Consider the following 19725-nt stretch of genomic DNA (forward strand, 5'->3'; position numbering starts at 1 on the left):
GTAGTGTAGAGGTTTGGAGTTTGCTTTAGTAAAATTGAATTCACCTTCCATATGCAAAATGTTATATTGCGTTTTTGTACAGTATTGATGGTTTCTATAATTTTGACGTGATAGTGGTGGGATTAAGAGGTGGATTAAGTTGGGTACGTCCCCACTGAAGGCCCAGGTACCGAATGCACGGTCCGTCATTGAAATAATTCTATATTATTGTGCGCTTTTAACGTTGTGGTTAGAGATTGGGAAAGAAGCACATATGGTTGGAAAAGTCCGGTGTCCCAATACGTTTGTCCATATAGTGTATCTGCTATAATGTGCTAACAGGAATTTATTATAGTGAATAATAATAGTGAATCGATGGTGTCCATTTGACTTGCTTTTAAGATGGCAAAATGGAATTTTTTATTGTTTTCTATTAATCTTCATTCATATTTTTCTTTCATTTTAAACATTTCTTTAATAAAAATTCATCAATACTAATACGATTGTATTTTATTCAACAGCATTTTACCTCTTCGGTTACATCACAGAGAAAGTCCCTCAAAATGAATTTGACAAAGGCGGGAGGTGACAACAGGAACTAATGACAGTTGCAGTACAGTCATCACAGGGTGTGTATGTGTCAGCTGTGCTATTCTTTGAAACACTGCATTTATAGGAAGGTCTTTAATATTAAAAGTGTTTATTTCAAGGCGACACCAAATCCCCACACGACATTTCTCCTGGGTAAAAGCGAACACATTACCAGCGATAAATAAATACAAAGATGAAATATTAACACGTATGTTTACGGCTGTGTGCACTCATAAAAGAGTGATGTAGTTGGTAGGGAAGAGTCCTTTCCTCCCTCGTAGCTGTCCAACCCACCAGAAGGATTCTGATTGGTCCAGAACGTCTATAATGTCGCCGGCGCTGAAATTCAGCTCATCCTGCTCCTCGGCTATGAAGTCATACAGAGCCTTTACTTTCACAAGGGGTGCCTGTGTATAAAACACACACACACACACACACACACACACACACACACACACACACACACACACACACACACACACCATGAAAATTGCCCAGTGTTTGTTTCTATACGTCTGCCTTACCAAAGCCTTACACTTATGACTGCCCTTTTTTATATTGACTCACAGTATTTGATCATTGCCTGACCTTTGCTGCTCATTGACTACAACTCTTGTCTTTTGTATTGGATTTGTCTGGCTTGGTTTATTAAAAAGAAAAAAAAAAACAACTCTGCATTTGCATCCTGAAGCGTTTTCTCAAAGTGACATTAGGCAACAAAACCCAACACTAATTCTTACACTTTCACCACTTAGAAAGTCTGCAGGATCCAAAAATAGGTATGACATGCAAAGCGGAGTTGCCCCCATGTCCCCCAAACACCAGACACTTTGAGGAAGTTGTACTTCAGATGTAAAATGTGGTCATGTATGTTACATGTTTACTAGGTGGTATCAAAAAGTATGGACCGGCTGTGTTAAAATGAAAGTACTACATTTATCTTCTTTTACACGCTATCACTTTAGTCCCCTTGCAAAGCAATACATCTCTTCCAGCATTCCTGACACTTGGGGAATATGTCCTAAGTGTTTTTTTTTTAAATTTCCGCTGGATTTCCGCAATGGTGTCAAAAACGGTGAACAGGAGCCACATCTGGCGAGTAGGGTGGGTGCGGAAGTAGATCATGTGGATCGTTCTCCGACGATCGTTATGCACAAGTGGCTGAACGGTTTCGATATTTTCCGGGGTTGAGCTCGTCGAAGGTTTTCCTGATCCTGATTTTTTCCTCTCATGAAATGCGTGTGCCACTTAGAACACCTCGAATGTCTCATCGCAGCATCGACGTATGTCATGTCAAACGCTTTTGTGGCAGATTTGTCTGGTTTCATGCAGCATTTCATGTTTTCTCTTTGTTCTAACTTGCTGTCCATGATGAAATCGCAGAAGTAGTAATCGTCTAAATAGAACCAGTAATAAATATAGTAATAATTTTCTTTCAGCTATTCCCATTAGGGGTCGCCACAGTGGATCATCCGCATGTTTGATTTGGCACATGTTTTTACGCTGGATGCCCTTTATAACGCAACCCTCCCCATTTATCCGGGCTTGGGACCGGCACTGAGAGTGGCTGGGGTTGGTTCCCTGACCGGGGATCGAACGGTGAGAGCGCCGCATCCTAACCACTGGACCACCAGGGGACCAAATAGCACCAGTCAGCAACATTAATCACGGACCTTTTTGATACCACCGCATATGTATTACACAAGAAACTAATATATCATAAATATAATAGAAAATATATAATAATTGGAGGTAAAGGAGATTCAAAAGGGGACACCAATGTCTCCATTCTGCTACTTTCTAATGCTCACTGCGAGTGTGTGTGTTTCGTTACCTGTGAAGGTGGAGGAGGCTCTGCAGGATGAGGGAAAGCTCTTCTCTCCTGCAAGAGAGCACCCACACATAAACACACACGGAAACGCAAATGAACACACATCTTTTGCGTCCACGTTTAGTCAAGTGAAGTACATTCATTCATCTACTATTTTTTTTGAATGAGAAGAATTTAAGATTAAAGACAAGCAACAGTACAGTACCTGAGGCTGAGGAACCAACCTGGGATCTGGAGCAATGCACTGAAAAAACAATATTTTTGTGTGAATATAAAAAAAAAAGGAATTAAGTATGATAACTATGATAAGCATGACACACTGTCAGTCAGCCGTACTTGTTGCTATAACAGGAAATGTAAACCACATTTAAAACAGATACACAAATAAAAATAGTTCCATAGTTCAAACTTTTTGTTTTTTTCACAAAACTCTTCAGGTCTAGTCCAAAATACCTTTCATTTAAAGACTTCGGCCTCTCCTACAATTCTGTCCTGAAATCCTCGCCCAAATCTTCATGCTCTATTTTGATTGGTAAGGAACTGTTGCTTTATTGTTCTGCTTTATTGTTCAAAATTAGGCAAGTATGATCCGATTCCACGAACAGTATTGTCGATATCAATACCAATACCAATACCAGTTCTATGTAAACATTCCTGATTCCTAAACCCGTTCCCGTTTGGTTAGTAAAATCAGGTATTGATGTAGATGAAGAGAGCTGGGGGGCGATCAGTGTTTCAATTCATCCCAAAGGTGTTCAGTAGGGAATTTCTAAAAAGTGAAAAACGCTCAACGTAGCTTAATACAAGAAGACAGCGTTTTTTGAAAAACCAATTTCAGTAAACACAATAATAAAACCTACTATGTACAGACGAGCACGAGTCCAGAGCGTAACGCTCAGAGTTCAGAGCTTAACGTTTTTCTTAAATAGACCATTAAAGAAAAACTTAATGCGATAAAACAGTTTTTTAGAAGACCACTGAAGACAATGTGTAGAAAAGTTAGGTTCTTAGGTAAGAAAAAAAATCTGAGCAGGCCTACAAGCTGGGATTGTCAATGCTGCATGAAAAGGATAGTTACAATTTTTATTTTTATTCAATTTAATTTATTTGAGAATTATTTAATTTATTGGAATCAATAAATCACAACTTCTATGATTTATTCTTTATTTTTATAGAATATATATTTTTTATTAAAACCAATCAGCCATTTTATTTGAAATTGTTTTAAAAAGTTTATAATTAGTAAACAATGTTAATAAAAAAACCACAGGCAATAAATTGTTTTGTATTACCTTCCACCCAACTGAACTGAAATTGAACCGACTTGGAAACCTAGGTACGTACCGAACCCGTGAATTTCCGTTACACCCCTAGTAACAACCCTAATCCTAATACTAACATAATCACCTAATAATGTATTATGTGATCAAATAAAACCTTGTGTAACAATTGGTAAATGAAACCTATGAACATGTGCAAATGAGATGCATAGGATAAAACTAAATGCAGAGTTTTTTTAATGTGACAAGCTTCTGGAAATGTGTGTGTATGTGTATCTTTGTGTAGTTACCCGTGGAGGTGAAAAAGGCTCTGCAGGACGAGGCAATGGTCTGCTCTGTACCTCATCTATCTGTCTTCTCTCCTGCAAATGACCACACAAACCGTTTGCATATTTCCAGGCAAATCAGGAAAAACTTAGATCAAACCTTATTCTGCTACACTAAACCTTTTTGATTACAAGAATATCTAATCAAAAGTAAAGAGCAGCAGCAGTGCACCTGAGGAACTGGCCTGGGATCTGGAGCAGCGTTCTGAAAAAATTCAAATAAAACGAATTTTTATTTAAACCTAGATAAAAAAATCAATGTGATATAATGATCATGATGCACTGTTGGTTCAGCCATACTCTTATTTCAGACTGTACTTTGCATCGTACTAGAGTTGTTGGATTACAGGTCAGGGAAATGTGAACCAACTCTATATATCCCTTACTGACAGCTTTTTTTTCTTTATGTTGTTAAAGCTGTTTCCTAAGAAATGATTTAAAGTACAATTCTGCTCCTAAATCCCCACCTAAATCGTCATGTGCCATTTAAGAACGTATTACTTAATTGTTCAGTATTTAAACATTATTAGTTTTTATATTATTGTTCCTATAGCACCATCATTAATGGCACTCTCAATATAAACATTTATAATGCTAGTTATGTTTACACTTCTATGAATACAGATTTTTTTGGAAGCAGTCTCCAGTGTCAGCTATTACGTAGCTGTTCAATTACGCCAGTTTATTCCATATTTATGCATTTGTTTGAGGATACAGGTATCTACCTGCTAAGTCTTCAATTTATTTCTTATCAAAAAACCCTGATATTTGCCTGGTCAGAGAGAAAGTTCCGACATCCACTCACCCGCTGCTCAGAGAAGAGCCGTACAGAGCTCTGCTTGGAGATCGAATTGACCGTGTAGTATTCCACGAGTTCATTCAGTGACTTAAATTTCTCAGCCCATAAAAAATAGTGCCCTGCGTTGTCCTGGAGCACTTTAAAATGCTGCACATCAGATTCATGCCTACAGGATAAAGAACAATACTTTCATTCTACTAATAGGTCAAGCAAGATGAATATTTAATAGGCAAATAGACCAAATGGTGTCCTAGACAAATGGTTTGTTTTGTTGGTCTGCTTTTGCTTTGCTTAATGTTTTCTAACCCACATTGCATCCCAACTACTGCATAGTATTGCAGAGGGATTTCATCTTCCTTTAAAGGAGGTGATGCAGCAGCACTTAAGCGGTTTAGCTTACTCCTAAACTGCTCCATCTCCACCTCATAGATCTCTAGCTTGACAATTGATGCATTCACTAACTTAGCATCATGTGCTTGCATTGCACTATGGGACTTTGAGGTCGATGTTTGCACCATTAAACGTGCATCTGCTTAGATACATCGTTGGTGTCCAGCTACCTAACATCAAAGACAGTCATTGCAAATGAAGAAAGTGGTAGCTCAGAGGTTAAAGCGCTGGGATACCCTTTGGAAGGATGGGAGTTTAAGCCCTACTATCACCAAACCCACACTTTGGGCCCTTGAGCAAGCACCTTGGTGCTCCAGGGGTGCTTTATCGTGTCTAACTCCAGCTTCCTAACATTGAACTTCTACAGAGGGTGAGAAGTATAATCACCTCTCACCCCAACCACGGTCATTTGAATCCTCTACCATCTGGCACATTCTACAGGAGATCTCGCTGTCACACTAGCAAGGACAGTTTCATTGCATCAGCTGTCAACCTTCTGAACTCAGACATTGATTTTACATCTCCACTTTGACCCATGTAAAAAAAAAACCTGTACTGTACAATATTAATGCCCTTAGCATTCTTAATACCATTTGTCCCTTGTCATTAGCACTACCATGGTACTTGCCTTGTATTATACCTCATTTTTAATGTTGCACAATACTGTTTAATAGCACTTGGTGTATAATCATCTGATGGTCATACGCCTCATTTTTCTGTACAGTGAAACTATATTTGTACGCCATACAATTAGCACGAACCTGGACTCCACTCTCTACCTCTTACCCGCACTGAAAAAGAAACATTCGCTAATATACACAGAAATACTATCAAACAGGATCCTGAGGAACCCGATGAGGGCGATGCCAACGCTGCCTTTATTAGTTTTTCTGACTCATTAGTGAAAGTTTAAACACAAGCTAGCATAACCCGCTCAACTGCTACTTTTTTTTTTAGCAACAGTACTTTCCCAGGCTAAGTCGATCTCTGTATGCTAACCCATGTCTGAAGGCTTTGTGTGTGGATTTATGCTTGATTCACTTCAAAGGAGGGCTGCAGTGGATTAAATGGAAGTGGATTTACATAGGATTGAGAGTACCTGGGAGCACACCTACAAAAGGGAAAGCCCTTTGGCACAGGGACTAATGTGAAGAGAAAATTGGTCTACATTAAACCAGTCAATTACAAAACAACTACATGTCTAAAGAATGTTAAAGATGCAATAGTTTTACAGTAAAAATAACAATAACAAACAATGACCTAATCCATAATATGGGTTTAGGTGTTAAGTATTAAGTGTCTGAGAAAACCTGTTGGTTCAGTGTTAGACTGAGAGTGCACCACCTGACAGAGATAGAGAAGTTTCCCGGAGAACTCTGGCTTCCACGGATGATAAACGCTCCTATGGCCTGCGGCATAAGAGTGCTCTCAGACGTCCGGCGACTCATATCTTCCTGATACCAGCTACAGGAAAAGAGCTGACCTTAGAACACTAGGATCAATAAATACACAGCAGATACACCATTTCTGCACTGTGACTGCTTTTGTATCACTATAAAAATGTCATATTCCTAGCAGCTTCATTAGACATCTGTTAATGGCTAAAATGAAAGCAGCATATTCATAAAAAATTCATTATTATTCCAGAGATGTGTGCCTTTGAAATCTCAAGAAAGTGATACCAATGATTTTCTAAATGATAATATACCTGAGAGCAGAGGGCAGGATTATAATTTTTATTTATTAAAATAAAAAATAATAATAATAATAATAAAATTCTTATTCATTTTTAAAAGTGGTGATGTGCAATTCTTCTTCTTCCTCTTCTTCTTCTTCTTCTTCTTCTTCTTCTTCTTCTTCTTCTTATTATTATTATTATTATTATTATAATTATATAAATAATCCCTAAATTAAAGAATTAAATATAGAACTTCGAATTTGAAGGTATCATTTCCATTTAGTCTGTAAAATCCTAAATAAATAATTAGCATTCTATTATATAACATATATGCAACAAACTCCATGTCCCAGCCTGCACCATCAACACCAACAGCCTCTTTATATGGTAGGATGATTAACACCTGATCCTCGTTTCCCAGCCAATCAGGAACTCTTTTAAAGAAGCTAACAACATCTTAGTTTTTGTATCCTTACTCTTTTCTGGCTAAGATTTCTTGCTATATGTTTATCTATATTTCTGTAAAGCTGCTTTGAGACAATGTCTGTTGTGAAAAGTGCTATAGAAATAAACTTGACTTGACTATATTTGTCCAAGCTCTAGTTAAGGATAATAATAGTTCAGAGTCTAAATAATTGCAAATACTTTTGTCTGGTTTCTGGAACTTTATTTTTTTGTGGCTTTTTGTTTATTACTTTTCTCATTCCACTTAGGACAATTTGTCAGGAAAATGCAATGCAAATAAGCCTTAGTTGTGTATATATGTTTGTTTTTTTGGGACTGATTTTATGGATCTATATAGTTTTCCCATAATCCGAATGTATACACTATATGGACAAAATTACAAATTTAAGGCACACAGATGTATAAGATGTCTTCGGATGTGGTAGCATAAAATTTAGCCTTTATTCGAACCAGCATGACACTTCCCCATGTGCACAAATCTACCTCCATGAAACTTGCTTTCAATCGGTTAGGGTGAAAGATCTGAAGTGGCCTACTGAAAACCTTTGAGATGAATTTTTTTACCCAACATCAACACTAATACCTTTGTGGCTGTATGAGCACAAATCTCTAAAAGCACACTCCAATATCTAGTGAAACGTCTCCCCAGGAGAGTAGAATATATTATTATGGAAAATGGGAATTAATTGTTGAATGGCATAGTTCAAAAAGCACATATGAATCTCGGTTGGGTGTCAAACTTTTGTCCACATAGTGTATGTGTGTGTGTGTGTATACATGATGAGTAAATAATTGCCAGCTAGAATTGCCAACTTTTTAAAATAAATCTTTCAAGTGGACATAAAATGTTGCTTAAAACGTGTAAAACCTCCATATCTGTCAATGGAAATTTTACCTCAACCTACGTTATGTCTCTCTGCTGGTGTTTTCAAGGCTGTAGTCTCAAACAGCCCAGTGTTAATCACTTTCGCTACAGCAATCCTCAACCACATCTCCAACCCACCCCAATCATCCATTCCCCATAAATCCATCATAATAACCTGGGGCAGTCGAGGGTAATGTAATTTCTTGGAACGAAGCCTTGCTGACCATGTTTTTCAGCTCTGTACCAGTCGTCCTTAGTACCCAATATCTGCAGAGAAATGCATCATACATGCTAATTACCAACATGAAGCTCACACACATTTTAATATATGCTCTGTGTGTGTGTGTGTGTGTGTATATGTGTGTGTGTGTGTGTGTATATATATATATATATATATATATATATATTGTATTTGTTTGTTAGTTTCCAACAAAGGAAACTCTGTTGTAGATCTTTCTTTCGCTAGTCCAAATATACGTCGCTGTATTAAAACCACAAATGAGACCAACGTGCAACAGCCAATCAGCTTTCTGTTATTGAATTGTATCACAGATGTAAAACGGATTTTATTTTCCATCTATGGGAAAGTGCAAATTTAATAATACCTGGTTTAAACAATTGCTAGTTGCTAACAGCTTATTTTTGTGTTTTTTCGATGTTATGATATAGGTCTTAAATTTCATTCTTAAAGGTCTTAAAAAGGTCTTAAAAACTCTTAAATTTGACTTTGTGAAACCTATAGTAATCCTGATATAGACAATTGTGACATTTCGGAAAGAATACGAATTTTCAGTGAGAGTATTATGGCGACTTTTACTGCACTTCTGACCCCAATTAGTCCAAAGTTTTGAGTTGCTCATCTTAATGCATGGAGCCCTCCAGGTTTTGATCATTATAAAAGAAGCATCTTGCTCATAAAGAACACACATTTGTATAAACTACACATGACCCTCCATCTAAACAAATGTTTAGGTATTATCTGTATATAGGTAATATTTATGGACTATAATGGGAAAGGAGAGCGCTCTCTCTCTCTCTCTCTCTCTCTCTCTCTCTCTCTCTCTCTCTCTCTCTCTCTCTCTCTCTCTCTCTCTCTCTCTCTTTCTCTCTCTTTCATTTATTAAGATTGCATATATATTTGACTTATAAGGACATCCAGCCTTGCCTTAATTAGGTCTCCTTTCCTGAAGCTCAGCTCATCATCAGCTGTGGCGGTGAAGTCGAACTTGCAGATTGCCTCCATGATGGAGACAGCTCATGGGTTCTGAGAGAGAGGAAGCTAGAAGAAAGACACACACATAGATTTACACACAGATAGTTAGTATTTGTGTGTGTGTGTGTGTGTGTGTATGTGTGTGATAGAGAGAGCTCATTAGAGATTATGTTGTTTTGCCCTTTTCAACTTGCTTTTGTTAATATAGTCTGAAAGTACAGCACCAAAAATAGACTTCCTATTCTGCAAATATTCATGCAATTCTGAGTAGAAAGTGAAAAAGTAAAACATGACACGAAAGCTGGTTAAGGCCTAAAAACAAACAAACAATAAAAAAAAAAAAATTCTCCTTCTTGATATTGATCAGCCGATATCTGATGTTAGTTGCCTTTTAATAGCATTTGTGAAGTTCAGTAAACATAATGCATTACGCAATACAAATTACTGTAATACCTAAATCTGGTGGTCTTTTTTCCACGAATTCCCCCCCCCCTTGCTAACCCTTTCACACAACAGCAACCAACCAGGGAGAGCGAAAGCTATCATGTGCTTCCTCTGATAAGTCAGCAACTGTTCTTCCTTCAGCAGTATAGTGAAGCGTAACATGCATGGAGAAATCTGCCATCTTTTGCACAGACTCACAGACATTCATGATGTCACTGAGATAGCAGACACAGACTGTGTTCATTTATGGCATTTGGCAGAGACCCTTATCCAGAGCTATGGAGATTAGGGGTGTAGCTGGGATTTGAACTCACGACCTTAGGAGCTAAAGTCCAATGCCTTAACCACTAAGCTACCACCTCCCCACTTACATTTACGGCATTTGGCAGATGCCCTTATTCATAGCAACTTACATTTATCTCATACATACAACTGAGCAGTTAAAGGTCAAGGGCCCAGAAGTGGCAGCAGGATTTGAACTCATTTGAACTCTAAGCTACCACTTCCCCAGTTGCCATCCCTCAGCCCAGACAGCATGACCAACTCTGAACTTTTAGTCTCCTAGATTCCTGGAATGGCTGCCATATATGTAATGTTTTCCATGCATTCAAACATTGTACATCATCTAATTTTTATAATAAAGCTACAAAATAAGTCAGGTACATTCTGGTTAATTTATTCATGGTTGCACATGATGCCATCCTGAACCACATTCGCAACTCCAGATGTCCAAATTTGTATCGCTACCATGCAAATTTGTAAAATTAAAGTTTAATATGCAATCCCTGGCAACATGCTTTACATACCTTCTTACGCTTTAGATCTATTTTCTCTCCCTACACATGTTCCTGAGGTACCCATGGATCCTTATTCTTTGATCGGAAACCACTCAGTACAGCTGGTATGGTTCCACGTGAACAGATCAATGATATAACTGTTGAAGGTTATAATCAAGAACTATGAGGATGGATTTAGACATCGACATATGTCTTTATCCAGAGCAACTTTTTACAACTGCAATTACAACTGAGCAGTTGAGGGTTAAGGGCCTTGCTCAAGGGCCCAGCAGTGGCAGCTTGGTTTGGTGGCGGTTATGACCTTCTGGTCCAAAGTTCAATGCATTAACCAGTGAGCTACCAATGTAATTAATATAAATAATCTGCTTTCATGACTTATGGTAGCAATTGTCATGAACAGTGAACAGCTAAAAAATTATTTAACAAAAATAAATGGACATTAGGTGTAAGATGAGGATGAGTCCCATTCTGAGCCTGGTTCTTCTCAAGGTTTCTTCCTCATACCATCCTTGTTTTTCTTTACCACTCACACCACTGGCTTGTACATTAGGGCGAAACTTATAGGGACTCTTTTCTAAATAAATAAAATATTTTTGCAATTTATTCGATTCTGAAAAGCTGCTTTTGGGACAATATCCATTGCTAAAAGCTCCAGAGCAACAAAACTCAATTGACGTTAATAATGCTTAAACCTGATGGTGCATCTGCGTTGTTTTTGAATTTTCTACCACTAGATATGGAACCATTTCTGCATAAGAGAATAACAGAAGAATAAGTTGCTCCATATGAACAGAAATGGTGTAAATTGCTGACATGGTGAAGGTTTCTTCTTTTCAATCCCATATTCTAGAGCATTAATGTTTGTGGTTTCTCATGCCACAAAGCAGCATGACACACTGGCTGTTTGGGTCTTATTAAGTGTGAGAAAGAAGGAGAGATAGTGTGTATGTGAGAAATTAAGAGAGAGAGAGAGAGAGAGAGAGAGAGAGAGAGAGAGAGAGAGAGAGAAGCGAGAAACTGGCTGCTTTTAACTGCTAGTGAGTAAACCGCATATAAGTGATAACAGGAACTAACTTGTTTCAGAAATGTAATTATAATTAGACAGATAAATAAATAGCTAGGAATGCTTTAGGATGCACTCCTATTTGGGAAAGAATAATTTTTTTTGGCACCATCCTATTAATTTTATATCCCACCAATTTTGTCAATTTGGTTTGCCTTGCCAAGACTGCATTCAGTGGCAGTTCCTCTTGTTCAGAGAAGGTTCTTGTTCCAGGATGAGTGTGTAGACCCTGGTCACTAGAAAGAAACTGGAGAGGCTCCTGAACTGTCAGCCTCCCTTTTAAATGGCGCAAAACTCCACATGTATACACGCAACCGAAAGGACACTTCAGTCTAGAAATTCGAACCTTTGCATAAATTGTTTGCAGACAGTCAAGTAAAGTGGTTTGGCAGCAATCTCTCTCTCTCTCTCTCTCTCTCTCTCTCTCTCTCTCTCTCTCTCTCTCTCTCTCTCTCTCTCTCTCTCTCTCTCTCTCTCTCTCTCTCTCTCTCTCTCTTCTCTTCTCTCTCTCTCTCTCTCTCTCTCTCTCTCTCTCTCTCTCTCTCTCTCGCTCTCTCTCTGTCTTTCTTTCTTTCTCTCTCTCTCTCTCTCTCTCTCTCTCTCCCTCTCTCTCTCTCTCTCTCTCTCTCTCTCTCTCTCTCTCTCTCTCTCTCTGTCTTTCTCTCTCTCTCTCTCTCTCTCTCTCTCTCTCTGTCTTTCTTTCTCTCTCTCTCTCTCTCTCTCTCTCTCTCTCTCTCTCTCTCTCTCTCTCTCTCTCTCTCTCTCCCTCTCCCTCTCTCTCTCTTTCTCTCTCTCGCTCTCTCTCTCTCTCTTTCTCTTACACACACACACACACACACACACACACACACACACACACACACACACACACACACACACACACACACACACACACACTTTATTTAATCATCGACTCCAAACCAACGACTTTCATAATACCCATTTTACTTTTGGCACCACTGAATATGTTTATGACCTCAGTCTACATTAAAGTGCATTTTCTACGCCTGTGTAAATCAACAATGTTATTCTGAAGCCATCTTGCTGATGTCTGGCTCATATTTCAAACTTTCAATAACTTAAGCACCAACCACAATTTTTTAAGCATCCAGATCAAAAATGATAGGAGACTCTTAAAATGTTTGAGTGTATGTATGTATAAGAGCCAGAAAAAAAAGCATTTAATTGCGACTGGTTTGTTATTTTTCGAAACGCTGATCATTAATGTGTATCTGTTCAAGCATTACTGCACAATTAGACACGTTCAAAATCATGTTCAAAATATAGTCCCCCCCCCAGTTCCAGATCTTCCCTTCGCTTTGCTACTTACATTTTCACCACCCAGATCCCAACGCACTCGTCGAGCTCCAAATACACTGTTCTCCAGCAGCTTCAGACTTAACGTTAGAAGTCTTAATTCTTAGAGAGGGTGTCTAGTCGAGTTTACGGCGAGCGCTCGGCTGCTTCACAGAACGAAAAAATAAAAAGAGGAAGAACAAGAGGAAAGTAATTACCACACACACCCCTCCACCCCCACTGCCCACCACCAGCACCACACTTCACACTACGTCTTTGGGGACCTCGATTTCAGAGCTGACTGTTATTTTATTTGACGAGGTGAAATTGTTAAAGTGTCTTACCAAACTAATGTTGCACTTTTAATCGTCAAGTTTTAGGCTGTGGATATACTTTGGGCCGAGATGCAATGAAAAGCAATACCAAATATCGAAGTAAAGTCAAAGGCTTTCTAATTGTCATTTCATCCATATACAGTCGGTTCATTGCACAGTCAAATGAAACAGCACAATGGTGTTACACAAGACAATATAGAATTACACAACACAGAACTAATAAGACACAAGCAGACTTACACAAAGGACTACATAAAGTATGCATGTGTATTAAGGATGGTAAGATTCACTGATTTGCATTGGTGCATCGGCATAAAAGTTAATGATGCAAGTTGGCGTTTGTATCTCGATGCATCGTTTTTAACATATTTGCATCTGAAAAAAAATATTCATTCATATATAATTATTAGCAGATGTGCTATACTTTGATTATTTAGAAAGTTATCAACAATTTGTGACCAATATTTGATATGTAGGTTGATTTCTTTTCGCTAAACTGTTTCATCTGTTCTCTCAGCACCAATGCTGCTATGTGAATATGACTTATCACAACACTAGGTGTGTCCTTCGAGTCACATAGAATACAGATTAACATGGCAGAGGTAGAGCTGCATCTTCCTGGAGACAGAACAGGAAAAGAACATCTGGTTTTATTAAATCTTCTTTCTGCGATTTGCTGTCTTCTGATCCAAAAAAATAAAAGTGAACTATCTGTACCCTATTGAATTGCATAGCATGATTTTTTTCCATGTTGTATTGTACTGCATAGAATCGCATTGTGTTCAATGGAATCGGAATCGGATCGCACTGCATCGTAATGGGGTGTATCGTATCGGATCGCATCAGTAGCTGCTTCATATGTATCATGCTGTTGGCTATGATTCGAGGTAAGAACAACAGCACAGCGAATTACAGTTCAGTACCAACTTGTACACAAAGCTCAAGTGGATGTGAAATAAATTGCATCGTTCATGTGATAATAAATACTTTATATGTAATCATTTATTGACTTTATCAGTAGTTTTTAGTGCAAAGTTGCAAAGAAGGTGGTTATTATTTATATATATATATATATATATATATATATATATATATATATATATATATATATATATATATATATATATATATATATATATATATACTGTATGTGTGCATACAAATACAGGCAATTTCCTGGTACAATGCACATTTGCTAAAATGTACACTGACAAGCCACTATGCTCCTGGGACAATGTCCTTTGGACAGATGAAACAAAACTGGATGTATGTTCACAGATGCAAAAATGAAGCTTTAAAAGAATAGAGCACAATAGCTCTGTGAAACATAGAGGAGGCCCTATTATGTCTTGGGGTTGCTATGCTGCATGTGACACACAGAGTCTTGAATGTATGCAGGACACAATGAAATCTCCAGACAACCGAGCCATTCTGATGAGAAACCTACCGCCTGGCGTCAGAAAGCTCAGTCTTGGTCGTGGGTCCGTCAACAGGATAATGAGCCAAAATATGCAGCAAAAATACAGCACCCAAGAATGGCTATGAACAAACCATTGGACTATTGTGAACTTGCTTTTTTTGTTGATTTCTAAATGGAATCCTGTCCGATATCTATGGAAGTGTGGAAACATGCAGTTTTGGAGAAGGCAGCCTTCAAGCACAAGACAGCATGAACAGTTTAATTATAAAGAGTGAGCCGGACTAGTGATGGACAGGTGCAGAAGTTTCAGTGAGCGCTACAGAATTAGCAACAAAAGTCAGATTTTTTAAAAGGTTTAATTTCTTTTAAGGTATTGTTTTACTTTATTGGCATTAGGCAGAAGCCCTTATTCAGAGTGACTTTTATCTCTATTATAAAACTGAGCAGCTATGGGGCTATGGGACTATTGGACTTGCTCAGGGGCCCAGGAGGACATATTGGTGTGGCTGGGATTTGAGCTCATTACCTCCGGATCCCAAGGCCAAAGCCTTAACCACTAAGCTACCACCCTTCCCTTTTACCAGCATTAAGTTATTTTAGTAAAAATGTTTCTATTTTAAGGCTCTCGGTTACTGATTGGAAGGTTGGGGGTTCAAACCCTGGTATCGCCAAGCTGCAAATCTTGGAGCCGTTAAGCAAGGCCTTTAACTCTTGCTCCAGGGGTGGTATATCATAGCTGACACTGCGCTCTGACCCCAGCTTCGTACCAACATTGGGATATGCAAAAAAAGAATTTCACTGTGTTGTACGTGAATGATTAAAAGCAACTTTTATTTTATTTTATCCAATATCACATCATAGTTGAATTCTTTGACATGTTTCAAAAACACTACATGAAGAAAGCAAGAGTACTAAAGTTGTTTCATATTTACAATACAGTCATTTGTGCACACTCTAGGAAGTGGTTTGGAGCATGTCTGTTGCCATGTACTGTACTGCTAAAAATGTACAGAGCAGATGATCATAATTTTAACATCATTCCTAATTTCGAAATGAAAGATTTTCAAGACACATCCCAAATAACGATGGCAGCTCTCTCTTTTTTTTTTTAGCATATGTATATGTGTGCAAACTATAGGGGTATTTTTATTAGGGGAAAATTTTAGAACTGGACTAAAAGAAAAAAAAAAAGGGGTCAATAATGTCAGACATGTTTTCAGAGGGCTTCACATGTACACTTCCTGTGTGTTAATACTTGCAAAAGTTTGAAGATGGTGTCACAAAGATAAGAAGAGTGTTGCAAACGGAAAAGAGAGAGAGGTAAGTGTAAAGTAGCACGGACTGTAAATGCCCTAAAGAGCATCCCCTGTGTGTGTGTGTGTGTGTGTGTGTGTGTGTGTGTGTGTGTTTTCTTTTTAGTTTTAAAATATTTTAATATTACAAATACACACGAAAGAAATCCAAAATTCATCTATTCCTCACATATTTTACTACAGCTTGAGCTTTACTACACCAAAAAAGCTATGGGACTTGCTCAGGAGGACATATTGGTGTGGTTGGGATTTGAGCTCATTACCTTCGGATCCCAAGTCCAAAGCCTTAACCACTAAGCTACCACCCTCCACATTTACCGCCGTCAAGTTTTTTTTGTAAAAATGTTAAGTTTAACGCTCTGGGTTACTGATTGGAAGGTTGGGGGTTCAAACCCTGGTCTCGCCAAGCAGCAACTCTTGGAGCCATTGAGCAAGGCCTTTAACCCTTACTCCAGGGGTGGTATATCTGGAGATTGTAGGTCCAAAAAGCTACCTGGAAAAAGTAATTGAATGAAGTAAAATAATAAAAAATTAAATAAATAATACATATGAAGCAGCTACAGATGCGAAACGATTTGCCTCTATTATGATGCAATGCAGTCCGATTTCGATTTGATCCAACTCAATGCGATTTAATGCACTGAAAATATATGATGCTATGCAATTCGATATGGTGCAGACAGTTCACGTATATTTCTTTAAGTGCCTTATGACTTCTAATGCATGGCCCCTTTCACAAACAGGCTTTTGTAGAGCAAAAAACCCATATAAATGTAATAAAACAAGATGTTCTTTTACTATTCGGTCTCCAGGATGATGCCACTTTAGCTTTGTGTACAAGTTGGTACTGAACTGTAATTCGCTGTGCTGTTATCAGGATTTATAGCCAACAACATGATACAATAAAGATACATATGAAGCAGCTATTGATGCGATGCGATGCAGTGCCATCAGTATCATCCCTATTGTACATGCATACTTTATGTAGTCTTGTGTGTAGGTCTGCTTGTGTCTTGTTAGTTTTGTGATGTCTTGTGTAATTCTATATTGTTTTATGTAACATATATGGTTAAAATGGCAATAAAAATCACCTAACTTTGATATTTATATATAAAATTACCTAGGAATGGGTACTAAAAAGATCTAATCTAATCTAATCTAATCTAATCTAATCTAATCTAAAACACCATTTAAAGAAAAGATTTAGAAATATTTCTTTCGTTTTGCCGCAATCCTGCAGCTCTAGTGTTTCAAACCACACGTCATTTCTTGAAAAAAAAAAGAAGAAAAAACCCAGATAGAAAAAAACAGAACATGCCGCGTCCCAAAAATGCACAACATGCAAGAGTCACTTCTCAGAGTCGAGTCATTCAGAGTAAAAGCAGTTTTACTGGTGCAAGAAAATAGTTCTGAGAACACAGATGGAAAAAAATGGAAAACAATTTTTAATTCTGAAGTAGACTGTCACAAAGAAAATCACACATCTGTTAATAGTATATGATGATTACATATACAGAATGTGTATGGTTATGGATATGTATTTTCACAAGTACTCTCTACCACAAAACTTTGCTAATAGTCATAATGTTTCCATATGTTGTATTTCTCATAATCTTTATAAACAGTGTTAGAAATGTTTGCCAATGTCGATGTGGCCTGCCAACACTCCTGTCGCAGAGCAGTAACAATGCAGAATTCAATCTTTTATTCTTCCAACAGGGGGCAGAAATTGATTGCAGTTCAAAGGGCCAAACGTTCACCGATCTGAGAGAGCTTCTCAGCATCAGCAGAATCTTTTTAGAGAAACTGAACATCATTTCATCTACAATATTTACCCTACTTTTCTAACTAAGGGACTTTTTTTTATTTGATCCATTGGCATACCCTGCGCTATTAAGTTGATGCCTTAGTATTGGAAAAATCCAGTTCATCCATCTTTTAAAGAGTTTTATTTGTTCATAATGGCTCAATTAATTTGATAAAAATAATGAATTTCTTATCTAGTATCATTTAATTTCTATCAACAGTTTGTACAAAAGCCATACATTAAAAAATATAAAATAATCAACTTAAATAAATTTTTTTTTTAAATATACCTTCTTTCCTTCAAGACCTTCAGAAAAGTTGATCACATTTCAGGTTTCAATTTTATTGATCATGTACATGACCATGCACAGTATGACATGAATAATAATGTAATAATAATAATAATATTCAATATATATATATATATATATATATAAAGGCTGTCAATCAATTACATTTTTAATTGTGATTAATCGCAATCGCCATTGCTATGTTTCCACACGGACAATTTTATTTGCTGGATGTGTGCATCACTTTGGAGCTTGATGCAATAAAACAAATGTTTAGTGATTAAAAAGGATTTTTCAGCATGTTAATAAAATTTGTGCTGTTACAATTATATCTCATTAATGCCTTATTAACGCGTTAATTTTGACAGCCCTAATATATATATATATATATATATATATATATATATATATATATATATATATATATATATATATATATATATATATAATCCATATATCTGTGTATATTGGTGGTATATTATATGGATACCATCAAAGGACCAATAAAACACATTTGACATCACATGTTGGTATCTACTGGTGTCAGGCTGCAGACGCGGAAGCCGATATAGTCCGATCATTGTCCTTTTATTTCAACAACCGTACAACACAAAAACACTCATAAGCCGTTGAAAACAACAAACAAAGACATCCGCTCGATACGCGTTGTCCGCTATGAGTTCGAATGTCCCAAGCATAATCCATAAAGCCTTCGGCAATGAGTAATCCAAGTCGGAAGTGGAATCCGCATATACAGCCGGCGGTCGAGCAGCCACGTGATTGTCCAGCTTGACAATATAATGACCGACAGCCTGTGACTCAAGAACGTGAGTTTATGTAGTCTGATCTTTCATGAGCCACAGCTGTCGGTAATCTTGGGAAGCAGCGTGACTGCTATCGAGGGGGGCGTGGCAGGGTGGATCTCTGACAGCTACAGACGGGGGCGTGGCAGGGTGAATCCCTGACAGCTACAGAGGGGGGCATGGCAGGGTGAATCCCTGACAGTACCCCCCCCTCCAGGGGCGACACCTGACGCCCCAAAACCCACCTATGCCAGGCGGGCCAGGGCACTCCGAGGAAGGCCTCCTTAGACGCCTGGGAGCAACGGAGGCCTGGTGAGCATCCTCTGCGGAGAGCCGGCATGGAACAACACCTTGCAGGAGGATCCGGAACGGAGCCACGCCCTCGGTGCTGACGGGAGGCTGAGTAAAGCCCCTGGCGGGGATTGGAGCCGGAGCAATCTCCATTGTTGGCGGGGAACCGGAACTGGACGCCAACCATGACAATGACCGGGGAGTGGAGGACGTCCCGGGCGGAGACCAGGAACGTCGTACCACCCTCTGAGGGACCTGGAGGTCCGACGTCGCCGTCAGAGGGACCTGGAGGACCGACGTCGCCGTCAGAAGGACCTGGAGGACCGCCGTCGCCGTCAGAGGGACCTGGAGGACCGACGTCGCCATGCGGGGATCCTGTGGGCGATCCGTCGTCCTGAAGAGGACCTGGGGGCGAGACGTCGCCCTCTGTGGAGCTTGGATGGGATCCTT

General features: G+C 38.5%; 1 protein-coding gene across 1 annotated transcript; it reads right to left on the bottom strand.

The window, feature by feature from the left end:
* Positions 1 to 474: 474 nt before the first annotated feature.
* grap2b (GRB2 related adaptor protein 2b) lies at positions 475 to 13196 on the bottom strand. Its single transcript, XM_083523564.1, has 10 exons — positions 13052 to 13196; positions 9370 to 9483; positions 8380 to 8471; positions 6541 to 6660; positions 4813 to 4972; positions 4180 to 4212; positions 3972 to 4043; positions 2607 to 2645; positions 2405 to 2452; positions 475 to 977 (listed from the first exon to the last, which is right to left on the bottom strand). The coding sequence occupies exons 2-10, from the start codon at positions 9445 to 9447 to the stop codon at positions 801 to 803; spliced, it is 819 nt and encodes a 272-aa protein (XP_083379690.1). The 5' UTR covers positions 9448 to 9483; positions 13052 to 13196; the 3' UTR covers positions 475 to 800.
* Between the last annotated feature and the right edge of the window lie 6529 nt (positions 13197 to 19725).

The sequence above is a fragment of the Silurus aristotelis genome, assembly GCF_946808225.1.
Source record: "Silurus aristotelis genome assembly, chromosome: 2".
In the NCBI taxonomy this organism is placed as follows: Eukaryota; Metazoa; Chordata; class Actinopteri; order Siluriformes; family Siluridae; genus Silurus; species Silurus aristotelis.

Coding starts and splice junctions, on each gene's coding strand:
- grap2b (XM_083523564.1), bottom strand. CDS start 9,447: ATGGAGGCAATCTGCAAGTTCGACTTCACCGCCACAGCTGATGATGAG. Junction 4,213..4,812: donor GGCTCTTCTCTGAGCAGCGG/GTGAGTGGATGT, acceptor GAATTTTTTCAG/AACGCTGCTCCAGATCCCAG. Junction 2,453..2,606: donor GGTTGGTTCCTCAGCCTCAG/GTACTGTACTGT, acceptor GCTCTCTTGCAG/GAGAGAAGAGCTTTCCCTCA.